General features: G+C 34.6%; 2 protein-coding genes and 2 pseudogenes across 2 annotated transcripts; all 4 read left to right on the forward strand.

Moving 5' to 3' along the window:
- Positions 1 to 6,885: 6,885 nt before the first annotated feature.
- LOC123192110 lies at positions 6,886 to 8,666 on the forward strand (annotated as a pseudogene).
- A 752-nt stretch (positions 8,667 to 9,418) lies between these two features.
- Positions 9,419 to 11,115, forward strand: LOC123192658 (cyclic phosphodiesterase-like). The gene is made up of 3 exons (XM_044605290.1): positions 9,419 to 9,921; positions 10,012 to 10,066; positions 10,717 to 11,115. The coding sequence occupies exons 1-3, from the start codon at positions 9,607 to 9,609 to the stop codon at positions 10,920 to 10,922; spliced, it is 576 nt and encodes a 191-aa protein (XP_044461225.1). The 5' UTR covers positions 9,419 to 9,606; the 3' UTR covers positions 10,923 to 11,115.
- A 150-nt stretch (positions 11,116 to 11,265) lies between these two features.
- LOC123192657 lies at positions 11,266 to 13,610 on the forward strand (annotated as a pseudogene).
- A 705-nt stretch (positions 13,611 to 14,315) lies between these two features.
- On the forward strand, positions 14,316 to 20,279 carry LOC123192656 (integrin-linked protein kinase 1-like). The gene is made up of 12 exons (XM_044605289.1): positions 14,316 to 15,135; positions 15,217 to 15,291; positions 15,381 to 15,476; positions 15,828 to 15,913; positions 15,994 to 16,114; positions 16,458 to 16,537; positions 17,236 to 17,298; positions 17,406 to 17,512; positions 17,716 to 17,801; positions 18,181 to 18,302; positions 19,369 to 19,480; positions 19,929 to 20,279. The coding sequence occupies exons 1-12, from the start codon at positions 14,815 to 14,817 to the stop codon at positions 20,031 to 20,033; spliced, it is 1,374 nt and encodes a 457-aa protein (XP_044461224.1). The 5' UTR covers positions 14,316 to 14,814; the 3' UTR covers positions 20,034 to 20,279.
- Positions 20,280 to 20,664: the final 385 nt, after the last annotated feature.

Below are 20,664 nucleotides of genomic sequence, written 5' to 3' on the forward strand. Positions count from 1 at the left end.
TAACATGAGTTTCAATCTTTATACTTGTAAACACAATATATATTTCCGACATATATGCATATCTATTTATTTATTTATATGCATGCTCTGTATTGGGCATATTTTCTTCTTGATTTCTTGCCTTCATCTGCTCTGATTTGAGCAGATTTATTTTCCTTCTTGTTAGTTGGTTTATTGTTCCGTTTTGGTGTGTAAGTGTGCACCTTTGAGAACTGCACTAAATTCCGGAGATCTAAGCATAAGAATATGAGCAAACATAAGTAAACGGGAGACACAGTTTTAAAGTGGTTTAGTCAAAAAAGTTAATAGCTTATGTTCACGATATTGTTATTATCTCGATAATGCAAGATTAAAAAGTTTACAAAGATTACAATACTCCTAAGTGTCTTTTTCGCTAATCTCAGTTCATGTCTTTCCCTTTTTAACTGTTATGTATCATGACCACAATAAGGTAGAAGGGTTGTTACTCTTCAATTGTTATTGTCAATTTTCCAATACAAGGAGAATGACTCTTTAATAATAGGAAATACTTATTTAATATGGTATGATTATTCTGATAATATTGTGACAAATTTGGTCCTCGTTTCTTGGTCTATAGAAGAAAAAGTGTCTTGCTCGAGGTTCACACTATGCTGCCAGAGGTACTTGTGTACATTTGATTCCTTGGAGGCATTTGATATAATACCTGTATATGAAACTTGCAATATTCAGATCCTCATTAAAACAAGAGAGAACAAACCAATTTTGTATAATTAACTCTCTTTATTCAAATACCAACAAATAAATAACAATTATTACGGACAAAATCCAACAAAGGAAAACACAAGATAAAATCAAATATTAATATTTTATCATAGCTGATAAATAAAAATAAAGATAATATCACATATTACTGACATTATCTCATAGATCAAATGAATAAGAATAAAAATAGTATTAAATATTAGAGTCTATTGGATCCGGGTCCACCCATGACGGGCCGACCCGACCCGATTAGCGGTTATTGGCGGTTAGACTTTTATATAAAAAAGTCTTAACTGCCTCCCAAAGCACTAGAACCAAAAACTATGAGAATGTAATGAGAATGAGAGGCCATTTTACAGAGAACCTTTCTCTCCTGTCAAAACGAATACGCACAGTAAATGAGTCTCCCAAATGGAAATCAGTACGTGGGCAAATGGCGTCATGGAAACAGACTAACGTCAACACCTCGCGTAGAATTCGAAGACGCTTCATCGAACACACAAACAGGTACGCAAATTCTATTTACAGATTTCACAGAATTCGAATCCTGGCATGTTTAATTGTTTCTAACAGAGTCAATGTCTTATATCAAGGTAATGTATTATAAATATTAATATTTGACTAATTTCATATTCAAAAACAAGGATCTAAATATTGTCACATCAGAATATGAATATCATAATAATATTGTCTCTTAAGATGACGGTTAATATATAATCATATCGATAAGATAATATTTGTATTTAAAAAATATGATAACATAATGTAAATGTAATCGCAAGCCAAAACATGTTTCATTCAAGAGTACACATAGAGGCTCTGCTACCATACCATTTTTAATAGATTAGATACGATTTAATGTGGTAATGTATGATTGGGTGATTTTGAAATAAAAAAAAAATAAACAATCATGTCACCTAATCATAAACTATCAAATCAGTTTGTACATAAACAATTGTATTACCATCTTAGTTTGTACATAAAAAGTTGTACAATTTATTTGTACGTATGATTTTATTCTTTATAACATTAATGGTCCAATAGACAAATTTACTGTCAAAATACTGTCTATTTTTGACACGCAATCCATCATAGTTTTATTTTTAAGTTTTGTAACCCAAAACATAACTTAAGAACATAAGTGTGCACACACAAGAGATATAAATATATTCCGTGTTTTACTAATGTGAGATTTATTTAAAGGTGTCATAATAATATATATGTGGCACACAACATTGTAGAAACATAAGCTAAAACTCGTGATCACAAATGTTTATAATTTTTCAAATACATCTACACAAGTAAAAACAATCACACAGAAAATAATGTTAACTCTGTAGGACAAAACTTTGTCTACAGTGTCAACAACGTTATCAACATTTACGTGAATGTTAATCAAGACTCCATCAACATAATATCGTTTTCCTAGCGGAAGAATAGGCAAAATTAGTGTTGACATCAAGGGCCAAGTTGCAGAAATCTTATGTGCAGAATTTGTCAACAAAACAACAAACTGGAATTTCTCAAGAAAACTACGTGAGAAAGTAATTTGCCAATCAAAGTTGCTTTTACATTAACAAAGCTGAAGTGATCACCTGTGTCTTTATATGCAAAATATGCATTTCAGAAATTAACGTAAGACATAGACACTTCGAAGTCAAGTCTAATACATTTAACCATATATGCATCTGTCACTGCTAGGGGGAAGCGATATTAGTATCCACATCAAAGATTAAGCTGAGTGAAGATGGTAACGATTTAAAGGAAAGGAAGCTAAGAAATGAAAATTCCACGTAGAAGTAGAACCATTCACGCAAGGATAATGTTAACCCTATAAAACAAAGACCTTGATTAGAGTGTCATGTACGTTAATATTAGAGTTTAACTAAATGTTAGAATCAAGACTTCTATTGATGCAACATTATTTTCCTTGTGGAAGTATAGGCAAATTAGGTAAATTAGTGTCCACACAAGGGGCGAGAAGCAGAAGATTTTTGTGTAGAATTTCTCAACAAAACAACAAACCTGGAATTACAGATCTATGCGTATACGTAGCTGCATTCATGGGACAAAAAACTATAGACCTTAACCCCAAAGAGAAGCAGAGTGCTTGATTAGTCAAGTTCTAAAAAAATTTTTGAGCAAGTAATTTGCTAATTAGAGTTGCTTTTACAGTAACAAACTTGAAGTGGTTCACCTCTGTTTTTTTTATATGTATGCAAAATAGGGAGAACTAGTACTATTTCTCACCCAAATTATATCAAAATGACAGTTGTTACTCTTGAAATGGAAAATTGACATTTTCTCACCTTAAGGCAAGCACTCATAGTCAAATTAGATAATTTTAAGGATGGACATACTGATAAAACAAAAATGTTCCTCATAATTTTAATTATTTATTAAAAATAAATAATAATTTATCCCAAAACTTTATTACATGAAAATTAAAAAAAAAAAAGAAATTCCATTTTACAAACCTAAAATAGTCGTCAACTAGAATTGCACTAGACAAATGCGATTCCAATTAGAATTACACTAGATAAATGCGATTCCAATTAGAATTGCATTGAAATATTGTGATTCTAGTTAAAATCACACTATTTCGATGCTATTTCAGTTAAAATCACATTGGGTGTGATTTCAATAGACTTGCATAATTCCAATGCGATTCCGATATGATTCTAACCCTAATTTCAATTACAATTGATGCAATTATGGATTTGGGAGTGTTGGAGATAGGGTCATAGTTTTGATTTGTTCATCCATTGGATGCTCGACCATGGACGTGGTTTTTCATTTGTTTTGCACTACAACATATCACTATTAATACTTAGTAGGATGTCTTCCACAATGGAATAAAAATAATGTGTTAATTTGTCATTCTGGTTCATTGCATGCATCTAGTTTTTTCCCTGTGATTTTGATGTATTAGTGGGGGCTTTATGTTAAATAAAAGTTCCAAAACTAAGAAATGCATGTTTCAATTACTTGAAAATAAAAACTGTATAGAAATATATGACGGAATATGTGTTGAGTACAGTATATATCCTATCCTCCAAAGAATCTAATGAATCTAATTTGTTATTTATGTTTAAGGAAAAACAACCATACAGGTACCTGGCAGAAGGATTATTATGCTTGCTAACAATTGCAAACTTTCTGAATTAGAAATTGAGAAAAAAATCTGTAACGAGTGAAAAAAGTGTTTCAAGTCCAAGGTAAATTAATTGAGTTGTATTTAGTGAGAGGAGATGATAATGATTAATTGTACTTAAGTATAATTGTTATCTTTCTGCAGCATTTATATGTTTGACTGCAGGTAGACGTAAAGACAATCACCATGAATTTGCATCAATAAAAAGTACACTGGATAGTAAAATCCAGATTCAAGATCATGAAAAATTGAAATATGAAAAGATTACATATGTGGTTTGTGAGGTTCGACCTGAAAGCTTTATGGGGCCTATATCCATATAGTATTGCTATTGGGCTTGAACTACTTGTCAGACTTAAAATGTATCATCCATTGCTTCACTAACTTGAAAAGATCACAGCACTTTCAGCTTGATTTGTACACCATGAATTTTGTTTAAAAGCAAGAAAATTTCTGAATGATGCACCTACAGATTCATCACACAGATATGTTTGGTACTTTATGCAGGAAAATGCGTAACTTAAAAATTATTGCTGTAGGATGTTAGAGTCATTGTTAGGAGGAAAGGAGGTGATTATCTGAAGCAGAGTCATACCAAATGGACTGTACAATTTGCTCCTGATGTGTTTAACATGACATTTACCCCCATTGTTTCTCTGCTTGAAGGAGTTCCTGGCATCAATAAAGCAGTCGGCCCCTGGAATTGATTCATACTTGGATTGTATGTTCTAATCAAACTGTTAGATGTTTTCTCCCATTTATGCACCGCACCAATAGAGTATACTGATGCTTGCACTGGAGACCTCTTTGGTGTTCACATTGTCACTGGGGTTCAGCTTGGTGTTTGGGATTTGGGTGCCAAAAATGTATTATATCTCAAGCTCCTCTTCTCCAAAGAAATTGATGAATTGGGATTTTGAGACTAAGAAATTGATCAATTTTAGAAGCCATTTCCTTTTCAGGAAAAACTTATTCAACATAAATATCTAACGAAATTTCTATTGAAAAATTTTCTTTGCTGGGAGACTTCAGCTAAACTACACTGAAAAGCTATTATTAATGAAAGCTGCTTTTAATTTCTATTGAAACTGAAATAGCATTTAAGCCGGCAACTAAGTGAATACACCTCCTTGATCAAAGACATAAATAGTAATACAGGAATAGCAGAACATATGTTCCAAGCAAACGAACAAACCGTTCCAAAAGTCGTTCTAGAGGCATTAATTTGAGCAGAATAGAGAATGGGCAAGCAAACATGACCATTTCATTCTTGAAAGGCAATATTTATTTATCCGGTTTGGATAGAATGTCGAACGGTCTTTGCATCATGTTTTAGTTTTAGTCGAATTTTCTTATTTTAGTTTTTGTTGAACTTTTTTTTTAATTTAGAATTTTTCTTAAATGTGACTATTTAAAGGCTGATTAGCCTAAGAACATGTCTTATTGTTATAATTGAGATCGGAATCTTAATATAATTGGGTATCTAGTGGTTTATCCTATAATTATTATCACAAAGTACAGAAAGCTATTGAAAAAATTGGGAATTTTTGTTGCACTACCTCTGACCAATTCAGTGATAACGAGTATCTATTCACCATTTTTTAATCTCTTCAATGGAGGACCATCTAAATCTGTCTAAATCAACTTGCCATCAACATTCTGTTATCATCATTTTCCATTGCTAACAAAATAAATGGCCTTATCCTGTTGCTTGTTGAATGGAGACATTTGGTTAAACAAATAGTTGGGTGCCTTTCATCATTGTTTCTTTAAGAAATTTCTTGTGTGCAGCATTAAGCTCATATGTATAAACACTAACAGCTGAAATAACTGAACAAAGAGGCAACATTTGTGTCCAAGAGATAGAGGACAAGAGTGGGATGCTTTTGGATTACAGTCTAATCTCTCTCTTTTTGTAATGTTGCTTCTTTGAATTAGCTATATTCAAAATGAAAAATATGACTTTTTCCACTAACACTATTGAAATAATATGAGTTAAACCTTGTAGATTTCCCTGAAATGGCAATGTATGTGTCTGTATCCTGTTGATCAATCTTTAGTTGACAGTTTCATTAGAAATTCTTTCCCAAAGTCGGCAAGATTCACCCACAGATAAAGTCACCTTCATGCAAGCAGAAGAGCTTGTATTTCAAATCCTAAGAAGTAGTCATGAATAACATATTTTCATTTTTTTTATTTGAACGATTATAAATCCCGTGCTTTGTATTAGCTTGTAACAATCTGCACATTGTTACACTTCTAAACAGGCACTTAATAGCCTAGCGAGGAGCTATGGTACCTTCTAATTCTACATTCAGTTTGTCTCTCTTTTGATATTATTCGAATTAAATTTCTTATTTCCTTGCAGGAGACACCTAAGCATATTGCAGGAAAGGTGGACTGGAAGGGAAGACAAGCCCTCAAGTATAAGCATGGGGGAAGAAAGACTTCTTTGCTCATACTAGGTAGTAAAAAAAAAATTATAGCATGATTCTGACCTCTTCGATATATCATTCACTCTATTTTTTTTTTTTTTTTTTCTTTCATTTTGGGCTGTGTTCCAATTGCAGCTTCATATGGTTTTGAACAAATGGCAAATTTTGCACTGGCTGTGAACAGCGTGACATATTTCAATGGGACTTTGCGCATGGAACTAGCTGATGCAGCTAACCAAGTGACAACCTTTTCGGGTACTTGTTACATCCTCTCCATTCTGGTGGCTATCCTTGCGGACACTTACATTGGAAGGCATAAAGCTGTGCTAATTTCAGGAAGTTTTGAGTTTCTGGTACGCCTGTTAATAATTGTAGCCTCTTAATTCTGAAAACAGAAAAAAGTTGGAAAGAACATGCTGAAAGCACTGAAAATCAACTTGGAACTCATTGGCAAATCAACTATTCATTTTTTTTTCCCTGTATGTTGTTTATACAGTGACTGTTGTTGTTGACAATACAAGCACACTACCCCAATCTTAAGCCACCTCCTTGTGTAATGTCTTTGATCCAGCTTCTCATTGCAAGAAAATTGGGGGAGGTAATGCTGCCCTTCTCTTTGTTGCAATCTACTTGATAGCTGCTGGGACAGCAGGAATCAAAGCTGCACTGCCCTCTCAGGGTGCTGATCAGTTTGATGAGAAAGACCCACAAGAGGCTAGTAATATGTCTAGCTTCTTCAACGGCCTCTTGCTAGCTATATGTTTTGGTGCTGCAGTTAGTTCAACTCTCATTGTGTGGATTCAAGACAACAAAGGATGGGATTGGGGTTTTGGCATATGTACTATAGCTATATTATTGTCTGTGATCATTTTTGGAGCTGGAATGCCACTATACCGAATCCAAGCTGCCCAAGGGACCAGTGCCATCATCGAAATTATACAGGTTTGGATTCGTAATCATGTTACTCCAAAGTCAGTTTTGAATGTGTAGGTTTGTGTCAGCTTACATCAGTATCTTGCTGATGCAAAACTAGCTTCCGGCCATGTAGCACTTCTTATGGATGCATACTTTATAAAGAATGATTTATTTGTTTTTTGATTGATTTCAGGTATATGTTGCAGCCATCCGTAATAGGAAACTTCAACTTCCTCAAGATCCTATGGAGCTCTATGAGATTAAGGACAAAGAAGCTGCTATAGAAACAGAATTTCTACCTCATAGAGATATTTTCAGGTCAATTTTCTGAAACTTGCAGTTCAAAGTGTTGTCATCATCCCACCTATAACCGAATAAAAGTGCAATTTTCTTTTGCTACATATATGTTCAGGTGCCTGGACAAAGCGGCAATCCTGACAGAACCTACAGGACATACTGGGAAACCAGATGCTCCAAATCCGTGCAAACTTTGCAGGGTAACACAAGTAGAAAATGCAAAAATCCTACTAAGCATGGTTCCAATATTCCTGCGCTCCATTATTATGACCCTTTGTCTAGCTCAACTTCAACTTTCTCCATCCAACAAGGCACCACAATGGACACAAGCATCACTAAATCTTTTAACATACCAACCAGCCTCACTACCCATCATCCCAGTTGCATGCTTGATCATTATAATACCTGTATATGATCGGATGGTTGTACCTTTTGCTTGCAAGATCACAGGCCACCCTACAGGCATAAACCATTTACAACGTGTAGGCGTAGGCCTTGTTCTTTCTTGTCTGTCCATGGCATCGGCTGCAGTAATAGAAGTGAAGCGCAAAGGTGTGGCACGAGATCACAACATGCTTGATGCCATCCCCGTGGTGCAACCGTTGCCAATTAGTGTATTTTGGCTATCAATTCAGTACTTCATATTTGGAACTGCAGACATGTTCACAGATGTAGGACTGCGAGAGCTTTTCTATTCAGAGGCACCCAATGCACTGAAATCAATCTCTACTTGCTTTCTTTGGACTTCCATGAAACTTGGCTACTATTTCAGCACCGTTCTGATCAACATAGTGAATAGAACAACCGAGGATATTACTAAAAGTGGAGGGTGGTTAGCAGGCAACAACATCAACAGGAACCATTTGAACCTCTTCTACTGGTTGCTTTCTATATTGAGCTTGATCAATTTCTTTGTTTATTTGTTTGTTGCTAGAAGCTACAAGTACAGACCTCAAACTAGCAGTACCAGGTTGGAGCAATAAGGAGAGGGATTAAGTGTTATGGTTCTTCCATTTAATTGCATAAATTTGATCACGATGCAGAAACTGTAATATTTACTGTATCAAATTGAAACAAAACTTTTCCTCATATCGAAAGAGTAGTATTGTTCTTGGCTGTTATTCTTCAGGTACGGAACAAAACTTTGAGGCTTTTTAAGGGTGTGCATAATTCAATTCAAAATCAAATTATTTAAAAACGATGATTTAGTTTAGTTTGGTTTTGTAAAATGGTTTGATTTGGTTTGAATTAGAAATTTTTCAAACCTTATTTTTTTTAATTTAAGTTGGGGTTTGGAGGATTTTCAAACCAAATCAAATTGTAAATAATATATTTTTAAAATACATATATATAATTATACTTGACAAAAATTTTTAATAAATAATTAGATATATAATTTAATTTTTTATATTTATTTGTATTACTTTCTTTACATGTATATTGCATATATATTTTATATTTATTTTATACATTTATATTATATTATAAAAAACTATACTTTTATTAATTTTATTAAATAAATATATTTAGAAGCATATGATTTTAATAATTTCAAACCGTAATCTAAATCATACTTTTCAGTATGATTTAAAAACTAAAATGATTTGGTTTAATTTAAAAATTTTTTAAATCTTTTTTTCTCAGTTTAGTTTACAAAAAATGTCAAACCAGTTAAACCACATCTAGCTAGGTCACACACACCTTAAGGGTTTTTCCCCCTCTATTACTTGTAGGGTTTTTATTAGTTTATGTTAAATATAGGGGTGAAAATGATGTGTAAAAAATTGAAAGAATCACCTTCCTTTCTGTCCCTTCCACGTGCCATCATCTTCACAGCTCCCGTTGCCATTTTTAAACGCCAAGGAGCTCACACCTCTACAAAAAGTGGATCAAATTTTTTTTTTTTTTTTTATATTTACTTTCTGAACCATTTCAACGAAATAAAAGATGGGATCATTTCAATCTTTCTGTCTCAAGAACTTTCACAGATCTTTTCTTCATTAGATTCCTAGCATTTTTTTGGGTGTCCTCGGCTTCTCTCTCATCGTTTTCTCAATCACCATGGATGTTCCCGCAACTGCAGTCGACACAGACGAAACTCAGAAGAATGATTATTCGGTGTGGGCGGCTCCACCGGAGGATGTGATACCGAGAATGAAGAAGTTGATGGAGGGTCTACGATCCGAGTTCGGCGGGCCTCAGTTCGAGCCGCATATGACCCTGGTTGGGTTGGTGAGTTTGACAAAGGATGATGCGCTGGCCAAGTTTAAAGAGGCTTGTGATGGGGTCAAGGCTTATACTTGTGGTGTGGATCGTGTGGCTACTGGGACGTTCTTTTACCAGTGTGTTTATTTGCTTATTCATCCAACGACTGAGGTGAGTTTTTGTTTTATTTTGTTTCTGCGTGGCGATTAAGCTTATCTTAGTTGAGTAATTAATAATCTATAATTGAGATTTTGTTTTCAGGTGGTGGAAGCTAGTGCAAAGTCCAGTAGCATTTTTGGTTTCAAGTCCTCAACACGTAAGTATACAGTTTTGCATTTGTTTGAGGTATTTTCTTTTGCCCTTTTGCTGAAAGAAACATCTAAATTGTTATTATTCATATATGAACAAAACTTTCTTTTAGTGTTACAAAAAGGAAGAAAAAAAATTGTTTGTGTTGTGGAAGTTTTGAGAATATTTTAGGAAGCAGACTAGTCATCTGGATCACTAGGGGTGGATTCAAATTCACATTTCGAACTCAAGGTGGAGCTCCAGCTCAGCTGGAGGGTTTTCCGACGATTCACTTCTGTGGTGTTAGGTTCACCTATCCAGCCAGCATGAGCTGGATGTTCTGAATTCAAACTGAACCCGGGCTGGCCCTTGTCAGACTTGTCTCAGCTTGGATCCACCCCTATGATCTAGTCAAGAATTGTTTTAATGTTTTCTGTAAATTGTTAACGTCTTGCCCTTGCTCATCAGCCCACACCTCATGTACCTTAAAGATGAACCCTTTTACACTTTATGTGCATATAAGAAATTTTATGTCCCTCTTGGGTTTGTATCACTTGCTGAGATCATTTAACTGCAATTTTGTATCTTAAGATTAACCGTACTCTAATACATAGTTATTTAGTTATTTCTGTAATGAGTGATTGTGTTTACGTAATGATGCCTTGCATTATCTTGCAGCTTATATGCCGCATATAAGCCTGCTTTATGGGGACCTGACAGATGAAGAGAAGAAAAAAGCTCAAGAAAAAGCTTACGCTCTTGATGAGAGCATCGGTGGACTAACCTTCCCAATTACTCGCCTTCAATTGTGGAAAACACCCACTTCGGATAACACTCTGAAATCTTGGGAGAAGATTGTTGAATTCAATCTCAGCCCCAATTAAGTTCTCTTCGACTACTTAGTTGAAATAACTTGAGCAAGATCCACCACACGGTGATCTTCAACTTGTTGCACGCACTTTATAATATAACACTCTATGGTGTCAGAGGCCTGTAATAAATGCAGCTTATAGTTTAGTTTCTGCCTATTTATGCATGCATGTATCATTCAATAAAAGTCAGTAAGTCACCAGCTTATACTTTTTTTTTTTTTTGTTCTCTCAATCCAAACACTGTATATAAGTCAGTTGAGCCTCTAGAAGATCATGGAAGATCCAAGAAGCTTCACGATTTATATATTTTATGTCATTAATCAAAATGAGATTAAAAGATAAATTTTGATCACGGATAATGATCCTCAAAGCAAGCAAGATTCACCTACAGAAGAAGTCACATTCATGCTAGCAGAAGAGCTAGCATTGTCTTTTTGAAGTCTTAAACAGTGGACATAAATCACATGTTTTTGTATCTAGAATTTGAATAGTTATATTTTACAGTTCTTTTCCTTAGCTTGTAACCATCTGGACATTGTTACACTTCTGCACAGGCCCCCATGGAGCCTAGACAGGATTTAATTATGGTACCTTCTTATTCTCATTTTTGTATATCCTCCTTGTCATTTTTCCAAATTTATTCCAAATAAATGTCTTATTTCCTTGCAGGAGACACCTGAGCACTTTAAGGAAAGGTGGACTGGAAGGGAAGAAGAGCTCTGAAAAATAAGCATGGTGAAAGACTTCTTTGCTCAAACCATGTAGAGTTAATCTTGTGAATATTGTGATAGATCATGCACTTAAATAGAGTGCATCTAAGATTGACTTAGTTGTCCAATAAATTCTTCTTTTATTTTTTAATTTTGGGTTTTGTTTCCATTGAAGTTGCGTTTGGTTTTGAACAATGGCACTGACTGGGAACAGTGATATAGTACTTTGATGGATGCATAGTAGATCAAGAATGATTTGAATGTTCTTTAATTGATTTCAGGTGTATGTTTCAGCCAACAGTGATGGGAAACTTTAACTGCTTGAAGATCCTAGGGAGCTCTATGAGATTAAGGACAAAGAAGCTGCTATAGAAGCGGAATTTCTATCTCATAGAGATGTTTACAGGTAAATTGATTTTCTTAAATTTCCAGTCCAAATACTTTATACAATATCATCTTTCACCTAATGAAATCATATATAAGAGCAATTTGTTTCTGCTACAGTTATGTTCAGGTGTCTGGACAAATCAGTAATTGAGACAACAGCTACAGGACAAACTGGGAGACCTGAAGCTCCAAATCCATGGAAACTTTGCAGGGTAACACAAGTAGAAAATGCGAAAATAATTCTAAGCATGCTTCAAATATTTTGTTGCACCATTATTATGACCATTTGTCTGACTCAAGTTCAAACTTTTGCCATTCAACAAGGTGTCACAAAGAACATAAGCCTCGCTAAGTCTCTTAACATGCCCCCAGCTTCGCTGCCTATCACCACATTTGTATTCTTGGTCATTATAATAAACCAAATATTTGTACCCTTTGCTGGCAAGATCACAGGCCGCCCCACAGGCATAACTTGTCTGCAACTTGTAGGCGTTAGCTTCATTCTTTCCTCTTTCTCCATGGCCATGGCTGCACTAATGGAAGTAAAACACAAAGGTGTGGCATGAGATCATAATATGCTTGATACCACCCCTTGAGTGCAACAATTGTCTTGCAAAGTATTTTTTGATATCATTTCAGCACTTCATAACATATTCTCAATTGCAGACATGTTAACAAATATAGAACTACTTGAGTTTTTCTATTGAGAGGCACCCGGTCCACTTAAATCAATCTCTACTTGCCTTCTTTGGACTCCCATGGAAGTTGGGTACTTTTTAAGCCCTATTTTGATTAATGTTGTGAATAGCACAACCAAGAATTTTACTAAAGGTGGAGGGTGGTTAGCAGGAGCAACCTTAACAGGGAAAAATTGACCCTCTTCTACTGGCTTCTCTCTACATTGAGCTTGATCAATTTCCTAGCCTATATGTTTGTTGCTAGAAGTTATAAGTGTAAACCTCCAAATACTGGTTCCTACTTAAAGCAATACTTACCATTAGGTGATCTTCAACTTGATAGAACTCTCCATGCTGCCTGTTGCCTTAATAAATGCGGCTGATAGTGTATTTATCTGGTCAATTTAATGCATGCAGATGTTGAAGAACTTTCACCAGCTAGTCTCTAACCCGTCCCTGGTGACAATGATATGATGGCCATCACTTTTTGTGATGGCCTGTGGTGGTTAAAAGCTGGGAAATTCCGTGCAACCAGATGGGAAGTTAAATTGAAGAAAAATGCAGATTCTGAAAGTGAATATTTGAAAATACAAAAGTGGGTTTGGTTCTACTAGGATATAATTTAATAGAGCCCAACCAAATACGATAGGTAGTTCAAATATTCTCACACCGCCATATCATATAAAGTTTTATTAGATAAAGAAATAAATTTGGACACATATTAACTCTACATGTACATGTATATTTCTACATTTTTAGGGGGAATCAGATTTGGTGAAGCTAGACCACTAAGTCATTCATGGAGAGATTAGTCCAGTAATCCATTCTTAGAGTCTTTCACTTCAATACGAATATGTATTGAATATGTTAAAAAACGTTAATGTGTTTACTCAAATCTATGTGTTTGGGCATAGAGGTGAACATAACTGCTTATGTTCCATGTTTAAGATTATATGCCCTAACATACTATTCTACAAGGATAAAATCCATGTGAGCATGCGTTGGTCTATCCACATGCAGGATTTCTGGGATTTGACCTTTGCTTGCCCATTAAGGATTCATTTACCACTCTCAGGAGATTCAGCATCCTACTTCGTCCAAAGAATTGGAAACAATAAATTTGTTTAAACACTTAACAGTTTACCCAAAAAAAAAAAACCCAAAATTCCAGCTTAGAGATCAAGTTTGATTCCATCTAACTTGTTATTTCTCACGTGTTCTAAATGATCAAACTCAAATAGAAACCCAAAATTCCAACTTAGTCAACACGTCTTCAACTCTAAGAACGGCTGGAGCTTATTGTAAAGCCAACCAAATCAAGACAAAGTCAAAGTCTCATCTAGATGTCATTAGTCTACCATTATTTTCTGATTGATGTGGAAGCCTTACCGCATATAGAAGTAATCTTCCCCACATATTCTCTTCTTCTAAACCAAAACAATTCCCACTAGCTGCCATTCTTAACAGATACATACATTGAACAGTGAATTCAATCTACCCACTTTCCCAAAGTCAGATAAATTTGATCTCTTAAAAACAGAACAAACCGACCTCATTTTTGTATATTATATTGTTCATATGAAGCCAGACTACCAGAATTCAACTAACAACAACCATAATAAGTTCTGACGCAGCCCCACTTGTTTTTTAATCAATAAAGAAATGCCATCTTTGTCAAGCTCTCAACTTTGAACCAAATTCTGTCTCCCATTTTGATATGTCCACATCTGCTTTTTTACTTTGGCAAGGATTAAGATAAGTATCAGAAGGCAAAGCTGTCCACAAAAGCAGAAGGGTAGTTAAAGTCAAGGAAGGAACAGCTCAATAGGCTTCTCCCACGATACAGATGATTAAACGACGTCGTAATGCAACAGTATGTATATGTTAGTCAACTACTTCTTACATTGCGCTGGATACGCGTACGCTGTAATAATTAGTATTCTCTTTGACGCGCTTTCTGAGCGTGGTTTCACCTTCTCCCTACATCGTCAACCTTACTCAACTGTGAAACTTCAAAACACATACTTAAAACGTTACTCAAATCGTTGAATCTTTTCCCTATTTGAAGTCGATCTTAATTGGAGACTAAGCTCTTGAAAAGAATATTTTTGTGTAATTTTGTATAAGTGTATGGAGACGAAGGCGCCAGCGAGGACGCTGTTAAAGCAGTCATCGTTAGCTCCGGATCGGCAGCGGAAGGAGGCGGAGCTGACGGATGGAGAAGGCGACGGAGAGGACATCAAGCCGGAGGTGAGGTTGATGTATTTGGCCAATGAGCGTGACTTGGAAGGCATAAACGAGCTCTTAGATTCAGGCATTGATGTAAATTTTCGCGATATTGATGATCGTACGGCTCTCCACGTGGCGGCTTGCCAGGGCTTCGTGGAAGTTGTCGAATTGTTGCTCCAACGTGGCGCTGACGTGGACCCCAAGGATCGTTGGGGAAGCACGGTGAGTGAAGTAACATAATGAGAACCTTGTAATGGTTCTGGTCCGGTAATGTTAACGACTTATCTAATGTTGGATAAACAGCCTCTTGCAGATGCTATATATTATAAAAACCATGATGTGATTAAACTTTTGGAGAAACATGGAGCAAAACCTCTGGTATGTTTTTGTTTTTAGTTTGATTTAGTGATTTGAAATTATTATGAGCATAATTTTTAGACTCTGTATCTTTGAATTAATGTGTGTAGATGGCTCCAATGCATGTCAATCACGCCCGTGAAGTTCCAGAGTATGAAATTGATGCTCATGAACTCGATTTTACTAATAGTGTTGATATTACTAAGGTAATTTCTCCCTCTTATGATATGATTTTATTTATATGCCATTTTGGACTTGTATTTGCTTGCTTCTGATGCTAAGTCGTTGTTGGAGATGTTACTCTATCAAAACTGTTATGCCATGAATCATGGGTTGCTTAATAATGCTAAGAAATTATAGAAAAAGAAAACTGATGAAGTAATTCCTGGGAAAATTGAAAATGTAGAAATCTAGCTGCTTACTGTTAATGTTGCAAAATAGCATATGCTTGATTGACTTCTAGAATGCTGCAATTTCATCATTTTTATTCATTCTTGAAAATACAGAAGAATATGCAGCAAGAAGTTTCTGAATGGTTATTCTGAAATATTTTGCAGGGGACTTTCCGTATGGCATCATGGCGTGGAATTCAAGTTGCTGTAAAAAAGTTGGCGGAGGAAGTGATTTCTAATGAAGATAAAGTGTAGGTTTTTCAATATTATGAAAATTTCTTTCTTTTTTGATGTATGACTCCATTCTTTGAATGTAGTTGATTTGTTACAGGAGGGCATTCAGGGATGAGCTTGCATTGCTTCAAAAGATTCGACATCCAAATGTAGTCCAATTTCTAGGTGCTGTAACACAAAGTAGTCCTATGATGATTGTGACAGAATATTTACCTAAGGTCTTTCCTTAACCTCCAATTAATTATATGTAGTAAAGCCTATTCAGAGTACATATGATCTTTTCTTTTTCCTTCTTTGGGCTTCTGATGTGTCTTCATTTTAACTTTTTTGCTATCAGGCTTTCCTGCTTCTTTACGACTTCTGGCGATTGTTAATTTTGAGATTGATATTTTCAAAATATCAGTTTTGCTTGAAAACTTATCAGTGAAATGCATCACATTTTTTAGAAACAATGACCAATTTATTGCTGTTGAATCTATATGCCGAATCTTTATGTAATAAAAGTTTCTTTCACAGCTCATCTTGAGGCTCCTTCTTTTCAAATCTGATTTGATATTGCAGGGAGATCTTCGTGCATTCTTGAAAAGAAAAGGAGCACTGAAGCAATCTACAGCTGTGAGATTTGCACTTGATATTGCAAGGTTGTCACTGTATTATTGCGGCGAACTTTACTCTCACTTTTGGGCAGACCTTTTACTAACAATTTCGTATAGAGAATAAGGTTATGCGTGGTCATTGATAGAATTACCAAACATCAAGGTCTAATAGTTTCACAAAATGAAGTATGACAACAAATTTTTCTTGTCCATTCAAAGAGATAATGGCAATACAAAATTCTTGTTCCTCCTGTGAGGAAAATTATGAGGTTTTTCTACTTAATAGTCTAGTTTTAAGAGTTGGCTTTCAAATACTTCAATGAAGCTAGTGAAACATGGCTCTCAAATCTTTATAGACAGAGAAAGAATGCTGTCCAACATCTCATGTATGAATCAAGCTTATATTTGACAGATAATCTAACTTGCCAAAATGTTCGTTTTTCAAAATTGAACACTTTGTGTACAGATTCGCTTACTCAATGATATTTGAGAAATGTGAGAACTTCATGATGTCATCTTTGCTTCAATTTTTGAAGGAAACTATCAATTGCATTACATAAGTCTAAACCCATACTTTAAAATCTTAGATGCTGCTTGCAAAAAGAACTATGGCTTAAAATAATGCATCCTGTTATTTAACATCATTTGTTTTCTGTCAATTGCTTGATCCCTGCAGTTATCTGGGAAATTATTTCATTCTTTGGACTTTAGCTGAAACATCGTTATGTCTGTCAAATTTGCAGGGGAATGAATTATTTGCATGAGAATAAACCAGTCCCAATCATTCACCGTGATCTTGAGCCTTCGTGAGTTCTTATTCTGCATATGATATTGTCTTTCCTAGGTAAAATATTTGGCATTGTCAGTTTTCTGATGTTAGCCCCTTTCTGTGTTGCTTACTGGGACCTACCAGAAATATATTGCGGGATGATTCTGGACATCCTAAAGTTGCAGACTTTGGAGTTAGCAAGTTGCTCACTGTTAAAGAAGATAAACCTCTTATTTGTGAAGACGCTTCATGTTAGTGCTGCTTCTTGTCATGATCTTCCTATACTCGATTCATTTGAAATCCTTTTATAAAGTGTCATTTCTTTCCAGTACTATTATGTAGAGTTACTTTCTCTTCATTCAGTAAAACTGATCTCTGTTGCTTTATCTTATTAATTGAAGTTAAAATTAGATATTGTAGATTGTAAGTGAAATTTATTATTTTTCATCAACAGGTCGGTATGTGGCTCCCGAGGTTTTCAGAAATGAAGAGTATGATACCAAAGTAGATGTATTCTCATTTGCTTTAATTGTGCAGGAGGTAAAATTTTATTAATCTTTACCTCAGGACATAAACAATACAGAAAGGGTTGACTCCTCGTTGAATAGATATCATTTATCTTCAATAGCAAATTAATGTCTTTGGGATCAAGGCTAACATCTCACTCAGTTCTTTGAAATAATCATTTCTAAGTTCTAATAATATTTCCCCCACAAACTGATCAATTAAATTAATCTGGCATTTCTTTCCTTCTAGTTCATATTATATATGTACATTCTTAAGTTAGAATTTTGTAGAAGGTTTACTGGTTGTGATTAGTTACTTTTAGCCACTGAAGTTTCTGAGCCTAATGGATTATGATGTTTCTATTTAGAATGACAGGCTTCATAATTCATGTTTTTTTCATGTTGTAAATCAGATGATTGAAGGTTACCCGCCATTTTGCATGAAGCAAGATAATGAAGTACCTAAAGCATATGTTGCTGGACAGCGTCCACCTTTTAAAGCTCCTGCAAAACGTTATGCACATGGACTTAAAGAGTAAGTTCTACTTGTTTGCTAGATACACATTCAAAGTGTTACTTAATACTTTTATGATAAATAAAATGGTTATGATCTAGCTTATTATTTTTAGCTCTCTTTAGAGAGTGTCTTTTTGTTTTGGTTTTGTAGATCTGCTTTTGTTATTCATATTACCTGTGATAAATAAGATTCTGAAGGGAAAATGCTGGTTGAGAACTTCTTTCTTTTTAGTCTATGGTTTCAGAATCTAGAAAACTTCTTTCTTGGTTCAGTTTAGATGTATAGTTTGACTAAACTTGTTATAATGGTGAACTGTTGGACTAGTTCAGTTTAGATGTATACTTTGACTAAACTAGTTAGAATGGTGAACAGTTGGATGCAACTAGCAAGAAATCTTTTTCTTCTCTTATTCTGCATTATTTTAAAGTTCTGCTGGCAAACTGTGGAATTAGACTCCACTTACAAGGGCTTGTCATCAATGGGATATTCAGCTGAAATTAATAGCAAACATCTTCTTAAGTCCATAAAAATGTTATTTTTAGATCCACAAAGATTTTAAAACCATGCCAAATAGAAAGAAGGAACAAAACATAAAGCAAGTACATGATTTCTATTTCCTATTTTCTGCTGGAAATTGAGGACTCATAAACTTATAAATGTGGAACTATTTTTCACCTTTATTTTCTAGTTCATGTATGCATTCATTGCTCTCTAGGACATTATTAATGTAATTTTATAATTTGGATGTATGAGATTATATAGTGTTCAATATCTAACTTATCCTAAAGATAAACACTTGCCAGACAATGATTGAACGCCCCAGCGTTCCAACAAATACAACGATGTCATCTGTACAAAAATATATGCTCTGTGTAGTTATACATTTAAATTTCCTTGAATGCAAACTATTTCTAGTTTTTAACTGCTTTTTTCGCTGAGAAGTTCTCTCATAGACCACAAATGATTCGTGCACTGTCAATTAAAGTTATTTCTCTGGGAAAACCTCAACCCAACTGCTGGATTCTGTCAAGGTTTTATATGTTTAAGAATAAATCAAACTTTTAATCATGTCTTATGCTTGCAGGTTGATTGAAGAATGCTGGAATGAGAAGCCAACTAAGCGACCGACATTCCGGCAAATAATAACAAGACTGGAATCCATTGATAACAGTATTGGTCATAAGAGGCGATGGAAGGTATCTCTCTCTCTCTCTCTCTTTATGTGAGTGACTATTCTAATGAACCTTTATATCATACTTTACCAGTAATATGAACCACATTTGATGAATCCATAAGTATTGATGACACCAAACATTACTAAAATCCAGTATTTTCTCGATGCCAGTATATGTATAATGATGATCATCATCTGAATACATGTATATACATATATGCTACCGACTTAACCTAAATCCGTTGGTGTTATGGGCTGTTTAGAGTGTTCTGATTGTCTTGTTGTATGGTCAATGTCGTTTTTCTTTTTATTAAATATTATTCAACTACTCATTTGGCAATCTGATGGACTATTTTTAAGTAAATTGTTTTACTAATTAGCTTGACCTCTTGGAGAACAGGGTATTTTGTTAGTAGGTTACTGTTATTGTACAACTAAGAAGGCATCGTAATTAACTATCAAATATACAGGTCAAGACACTGAAATGCTTACATAATTTGGAGGCCCTTCTAAAGAAAGATCATTCCAGTCCTAGTAGCCAAAGTAATTCATCTAGTTCAAATAGGAGCATATGAAGAATCGAGGATCAATCTGCTATTAGTTTGTAAGTTTGCCAATGGTTTCCTTTTCCAATCAGGTAGAGGACGGTATAGCTTTTCTTATTTCCAAAATTTCACATGTAGCCAATGAAAATTCTCTTCCTGATTTTTAGCTCCCCCTCTGATTTTGTGGCGTGAAGATCCTATTTCTACAAAGTATTTATAGCTCTGTACATTATGTGCATATTGGCAATCTTAAATTTCATCTCTATTTTAACTTTGGATTTGATTCAAACCGATTTGAACTTGAATTTTTGGCTCAATTTGAGCTTGGTTCATTCAATCCAAATTCGAATATGAGCTCAAATATTTCAAATCGAGTCCAGGCTAGATTTAAAGATAGAATCTGTATAATGTGAAATGAGTTTGGTTCAATGTCTTTACCTTGGGAAGTGAGAAATCATTCTGAAACTACCAACTTTATAAATGTAAGAATTGATGTCAACTAGGTTATAATTTCAGGAAGATTCAATGGACCACATAAAAATTATTGCACTTGTGTAGAAAGTTAATACCAAATTCGAAATTGAATGCAATCATGTGATAGACCATTATATTCCATGAATATAAATATAAATATAAATATAAATATAATATATATATGTGT

The sequence above is a fragment of the Mangifera indica genome, chromosome 12, assembly GCF_011075055.1.
Source record: "Mangifera indica cultivar Alphonso chromosome 12, CATAS_Mindica_2.1, whole genome shotgun sequence".
Taxonomy (NCBI): domain Eukaryota; kingdom Viridiplantae; phylum Streptophyta; class Magnoliopsida; order Sapindales; family Anacardiaceae; genus Mangifera; species Mangifera indica.